Source organism: Pygocentrus nattereri, chromosome 25 (genome assembly GCF_015220715.1).
Source record: "Pygocentrus nattereri isolate fPygNat1 chromosome 25, fPygNat1.pri, whole genome shotgun sequence".
NCBI classification, from domain to species: domain Eukaryota; kingdom Metazoa; phylum Chordata; class Actinopteri; order Characiformes; family Serrasalmidae; genus Pygocentrus; species Pygocentrus nattereri.
Window position 1 is genome coordinate 19,364,496 of NC_051235.1, and position 6,783 is coordinate 19,371,278.

The following is a 6,783-nucleotide window of genomic DNA, read 5'->3' on the forward strand; positions in this document are numbered from 1 at the left end:
GCAGTGAGAAGGAGAAAAAATCTTTTGCAATCGTAAATCGAAACACCCACCTCCCTTTTAGAAAGTGTTTTGGAGACTGTTGTGCGGCTTTGCTATTGTTTGCAGGTTTATGGCATGCAGAGGCTTCTGATTTTCTGAGCTATGAGCTTTGTCAGTCAGCTGCCTTAGTTAGTACTTCAGCATGCGTGTTTTCACCCATGCTGAGTCATATTAATACAAAGGTCCTCAGAATTTTTGAAAATATGTTTTATTGTTTTGTTTATGCGTTATGCATCATTTGTTTTTCCACAAGAGATTTGCTTTTTTATTCAAGCAGCACCCTGAGGTCTCATATCCACTGTGTGTAATAATTGGCTTTGTAGAGTCAAAGAAAAAGAACGCTTTACATAATATCTTAAGCCAGAATTGTTATAAATCTGAAGCTTTCAAACACTCTGCTGCCATTTCCCCACAGACAGTTCAGGCAAAGTGTTCAGTTCAGTTAGTTTTGTTCAGAGATGGACGAAGTACACAAATCATGTACCGGAGTTAAAGTAGAGATACCCAAGGTAAAATAATACTCCAGTAAAAGTAGAAGTACTTACTCTAGACCTCAACTTGAGTAAAAGTACAAAAGTATTTGCCTTCAAATATACTTAAGTATCAAAAGTAAAAGTACTAAAAGATTAATTATGACTAATGTCCTGTTATTATTTTTGTAACAAGACTCATGTCATGAACTCATTTTAGGTGAAAATCCTCCTGTGTCACTCTTGGTAAACCAGTCTTTTAATAGAACGTCATTAATTAGTGATGCTGACGTCTATTAAAATGATCATAAGCACAAAACACAGAAGGCAAACAGTTTCAAATAACTTTTCAAATAAGCAAAGTTTCAGTTTAAGATTACTTTGTAAATTAGTTACAAGTCGAATAAAAACTTGCTTTAAACTCAGGATCACAAATAAGTTTTCCTTTACTGTGTTGATCTGTAGGTCTCTGCTCATAAACATAAACCAACCAAAACTAATTTACTATACAATGAAAGTGTTTGTATGAATTCAGAAAAAAAGAAACGTGCCAGTCACGACTGCATATGTGTACATATTTCTATATTGTGGTCTATTTACACAAAGGTAGGTTAGTTCCATCATTTAGGTGACGTATGTGCTCCCAAATTTTTACACTGCTCCACTGACGTTGAACCGTGTGCTTGCACTGGGTTGGTATGACCAACAGGTCAAAACAAGCTCAGAACAAAGTGACCACTGTGCCCTGATTGGTGTTCTTGCATTGCACTTCTTTTGTTTTGACATGTTACGTTTTTATACACAAAAAAGACAAAAGGAACGACGGATTTCTCAAAATGTAGTGGAGTAAAAAGTCAGATATTTGACTTTGGTATGTAATGGAGTGAAAGTAAAAAGTCACCCAAAATGGAAATACTTAAGGACAGATACATGAAAAAACTACTTAAGTACAGTAACGAATTACATTTACTTAGTTACTGTCCACCACTGGTTCTGTTTCTATGATAACATAAGCTGCCTGGAATCCCTTATCCCATATCCCATATCATGGAAAACCTAATTGAAACCCAATTTTTGAATAGTATGTTTTTGTAATATCATGAATATCAACATGTTTACATTTATCCCACTATTCAGCCTGCGGTCGTCTAGTCCCGCCCATTCATACTGAATTTATAAGGAATGTTACAGTCTGGACTGGTTTTTGAGAAAAGAAGGGACGGCTAATCAGAACAGAGGGTATGTCAGTCTTGAAAGCACAGTAACAAAAACAGCCTCTTTTATTCCAAGGGATAAAGAAAGGTCATGGACATGTAATAATAAATTATGACTGTTCTTGATACATAAAACCACACAAATGTTGAATGTGGAGAACATTTTTTAATTAAAAAGTTTTAAGTAATACAATCCACAGGCAAAGTATCAAAAAATAATAAATAAATTATACCTTGTCACTTTTTTTCCCTTTTTCTTGCTTCTGGAATCCCCCCTTTGAATCTGCAAACATTCTTTTCTTTCGAGTTTTGTCACACTTTCGTGGGTGGGTGGAAGAAGGGGATTACCCTAAATATCTATTGGTCACCTGTTTTTGGAAAGGCAAGTTCTCTGACCCATAGCCTTGCCCACTCCCAGCAATGGCTGTACCACATCAAGTTCAGTAGCCACTGCAGCATTTAATGGCTTGGCCTCTAAATTTAAACATTAATGTTAATGGAATAAGTTTGAGCTATTTTTTTATCCGATATTTGGAAAAACCTAACTGCACAAGGTTGTCCATTTTCAGTTGGATAGCACTAATAACTAATAGACTTGTAGGAAATAAGATGTTGCATATTGAATTTAGAGTATCATCAACATATTCTTAACCCTAGTGGCTGGAGTCAGTGGCTGCTCACATATTTATTTTTAATTTGGGAATGAACATGGTTTCTTGATTCCAGTCCCGATAAATAGCTTATTATTAATTTGAAAGCCTGTTCAAACACAATTAATTCAATCCATGAAGAAATTTAGTAACTATCTGATTAATTACCTGACTGTTAGATTGGGGACAACTCTTTATTATGCAGGGAATCAGATTGTCTGTGAGAACAGTGTTTAGATTTCAGCATTCAGCCTGCAGTCGTTTAGCCCTGCCAAGCATTTGATGATGCAAAGCATTTCTCTTATAAAGCATCAAAAGCTATTTGAGTACTAATGTTGCCCCTTGTGGAGAATTCAGCCTGCTAAATGTGAGTGAGTATGTGAGTGGGTGAATTACAGTTTTATGACGTGTTTTGTACCTAAAAGTGGGTGAACTTCAACAATTTTCCCTTATTCCAAGTGTGCAGAGACACATTTGCACTGTGAAAAGTGGCTCGTCAGATCTACTTAAAAAAAGAAAAAATCCATCATGTGGTAACAAGCAATTGAACTAGTTTTATTCAACTTAAAAACTATACTAATTAAAAGAATCGTTCAGTCAAAGTAGTTATTTAGGTTGGATAAAACTAGTTAATTTACTTGATACCACATGAAGTTATTTTCTTTAAGTAGATCTGACGAGCCACTTTTTACAGTATGGTAAGTCTTTTTTATTATTTTTCACTGGTGCTGTTATACTAATGTAAATAATTAGCATTGTGTGAACATGCCTCTAGCCGAGTTGTGGTTACAAAGATGGCTGCTACAACTGTATTTAGCCATGCAGCATACAGTCCGTTTTTATAGATGACAGTGTGTCATTCAAATGGTGTCTGGAGAATTGGCTTCAGAGACGACGGCAAAGGGCTAAGCTAGGTAGCCACAAACTCTGAGATGGTGTGAAGTGTGACGTTTGCAATTCCCTTCTTTCTTACTCCGTTATGTTCCACGCAGTTACCTGAATAAAAGGGCTGTTATCAGCACAGGCCTGCTTGTTAGCATTACAGCTCCATTGTAAAACTAGCAAAAAAATGAATGGAAAAATTTAATAAATGTTATTTTTCTCCAAACTGTTTTTCAAACATATTTACAGAAGGGATGCTAAACCCTCTTTCTGTAGGTGTACCTTCCTGCAGACTTTACTTTTAATATGAATCTAACACAACTTGCCTCCAGTTGGTCCTGAACAGTTATTACACATGTTGGACTCTACATGTTAGATCTACAAGACCCTCTGGATATACATGCTATTAACTTGCTATCCCTGATCCTGTGTGATCGCTTAACCAAAGCATTGCCAAGTTAAGTGCTACTGTCATCCAGTGTCTCTCCCTGCCTTCCTCCCTCTCTCCTCAGGAGCGTTCCCAGACTCTGCTCTGTACTCTCGGCGGGACCGTCTGCAAAGGCCCTCGCACATTGCCACCAAAACCTTCCAGGCACTGCGTGTGTTTGTGAATGATGAACTGAACGAGCTGGTGGCTGGACTGGAGGCCGCTCAGGCTGTCCTGCGGCCTGGTGGCCGTCTCTGCATCCTCACCTTCCACTCTTTGGAGGACCGCATCACTAAGCGCTTCCTTCGGGGCGAGGACCTGGCCGCCCCACCGCGGCGAAACGTCCGACAGTGGGCCCGCAACCAGCTCCGAGAGGCGGAGGAGGAGGAGGAGGAGGAAGAGGCAGAGAGGGGGAGGGAGAGCAGTCACTGGGTCAGCATACAGAAGAAGGTGGTTGTCCCCAGTGAGGAGGAAGTGCAGGACAATCCGAGAGCTAGATCGGCTAAGCTTAGAGTGGCCATCAGGCACTAAAGGAGAACCTTTGGCTTCCATCCATCTGGTGGCAATGGTAGCAGTGGTTTGACTGAGCAGAGAGGAGACCTCCACTCTTCTGAGGTCTGTCTTCCAAACCAGCTCTGAGATTAGCCCCTAAAACTACAGATTATTATAGTTGTTCATCTTAAAGCAGTGATTCAGCCAAAAATTGTATTTACATATATTTCAGATTGTTTTGTTGTATTTCAGTGTTTTAGGCTCGTTTTTCTGTACCTCCTATAAACTGCCCAGTAACTAGTATGAAATTTATGGGAAAGTTGTGTACTTGAGAATGAACTGAAGTATGGCTCTTCATGCAGAGTCTTGCAGTTTAAAGCAAAAATCCACCAGTTTTTCATAATTCCTCCATAATTCAATCGCTGAGATGTAAAAAAAGTCATTCAGGGTGGATTTCTGTGAAAAACTCCATTCTAGAGAACCTTCACAACTAGGGTTGAGCAATATGACAGCATTCATAGTTATTGTGAAAAATGTCATCATAATATGCCACAATATACTTTTCTGAGCATATTAGGGACATCGTCAGTGCATCTAAAACACAAAGCCAACTGCCTGTTTTATTACAGTAGGAGCATAATTAGGCCTGATGAACTGAACTTTGCAGTGCAGTATATGAAACACTGAATAAAAATAATTTGTACTCAAAATCTACTGTTATTGTTTAAATGTAACACTGCTGGTTCTTTCCATTCCGACTTAACAGATGTCAGAAAAGGAAATATAGTGACCAATCACTCATTTTGTAGTGTGGCAATTACTTGATATATAATGACATGATATTTATGTAATATGGCTCAACTGTATTTCCAGCTCAGATTTCTTTACAGTGGCGGTGATATGAACTAGGGGTTGCAATGTCAACAACACAAATAAAGCCGATTTCTTGACTATCTAAAACCTCCAGTGTGCCTACACAATTTCTGGGTTTTTGTATATAATGTTAATAGTAGTGAATCTGACAAAAATGTTAATGTATTATTTTGCTTTTTAACACTCTGCATGTATCTTTCTACCATGAATGGGCTTGAATACATTCTAATATGTTGTAAGCAAAACATTATCTCAAAACAATCTTAAAACAGGCACCAGAAAAGTTGCTTGTAATCATTTCTTGTAGGTTTTAGAGGCCTTACACTCTTCAGACATCTGGTTCCTATCCCCACTGTGAATTCTGACTTTTTATACAAACCACTCTGAATGACTTTGTTTAAATCTAGAAGAACTTTTGAAAAATCACTGCGATTCTCGTTTAAGGTGTTAGTAAGACTAAAGGTGAGGTGTATGTGGAGCAGTGGTGTCCAGTCACATCCACAAAGGCCAGTGTGGCTGCAGGTTTTCATTCCAAACAAGCTGCAGCTTGCTTTATTCTACTCATTAAATCAATTGGTCTCGTTCTTCAAACAGGTGATCATAGTTTTTCCCACTTTGCTGGAATGAAACCTGCAGCCTTTTGCGGATAAGACAGAAAATAGAGTATTGAAATAATAACACAGTGGAGTCTTTTCCCTCTGATCTCTAAACAGTATCTGATTTTTTCTTGTTGATGAAAATGACTGGTAAAGTATTGAAATTGTATTTTGTGTTTGCTTCCGTTCATGTTTTCTAAGTGCAAAATACAGTAAAATTTGCATCTCTGCAGTGAAGGCTGTGTGAGTGAGTGGATAGAAGACATGCTGAGGAATAAATGCAGTGGAGTCGTTGTGATGTATCTGTGGTAACACCAACATGTCTCTCATTTATAGGTACATTGTAGGAGGTGGAAAATGTATTTTAATGTAATAGGTCGTTTTGAACTTTTTCTATTGATCCAGTCTTGAAATATTGACCGAATGTAAAGGTCAGCTAATTTCACACATTGTCTAAAATTTAAAATAAAAAATATATATTTTCCACATCATATCAAAATCTTGTAACCTTTTCTGTTATGCATGCATATTATGTATGTGAATGTAAACTCAAATCTGCTCTACATACATCCTTACTCTCTATTTCAGCTCAGATGAGCCTAAATGAAAACAAAACCTTCCATATCTTACACATCTACTCCACAGAACTTTTCATTTCAGCATGAATGGTAATGAAAGGGGTTGCAGTCAAGTTACTCCCTGCTCGGTTTCTATTAGCAGGTAGAATAGGAGTGGTCACATTCATATCCCGTTCATTTCCCACCTCAGCCAGGACACAGTCTTCGCCACCATCTAATAAGAGACTCCAGGAGCTAGCATGTGTGTGAGGGAGAGAATTTCACTTTCAATTTGTTCCAATGAGTGTTTGCACGCCGTAGCGCATGCGTGGGAGTTTTTGTTTGCGAGAGTCAGCATGAGAGTGAGTGCGTGTGTCTTTGTGCCTTAAAGAATGAGCCGAGAGTTGAGTGGTATCGGAGGATCGAACGTCGTGATCGATGGGTGTTTTTGCATCACTGCGGTACGTGCGGAAGTGGCAGAGCACGAGTGTGTGAATGAGTGCATGGGTGTGCGCTGTGCCCACATGGAAGTTGGCAGTGCGGCATGTGTCAGAGAGAGAGAGAGAGATAGAGGGAGAGAGAT

General features: G+C 38.6%; 1 protein-coding gene across 2 annotated transcripts in view; it reads left to right on the forward strand.

Moving 5' to 3' along the window:
• Positions 1–6,136, forward strand: part of mettl15 (methyltransferase like 15) — a 113,750-nt gene extending 107,614 nt beyond the window's left edge. For both annotated transcript variants that reach the window (XM_037534411.1, XM_037534410.1), the window contains exon 6: positions 3,768–6,136. In XM_037534411.1, coding sequence (XP_037390308.1) covers positions 3,768–4,213 — 446 coding nt within the window. In that variant the 3' untranslated portion in view covers positions 4,214–6,136. The remainder of the gene's footprint in view (positions 1–3,767) is intronic.
• Positions 6,137–6,783: the final 647 nt, after the last annotated feature.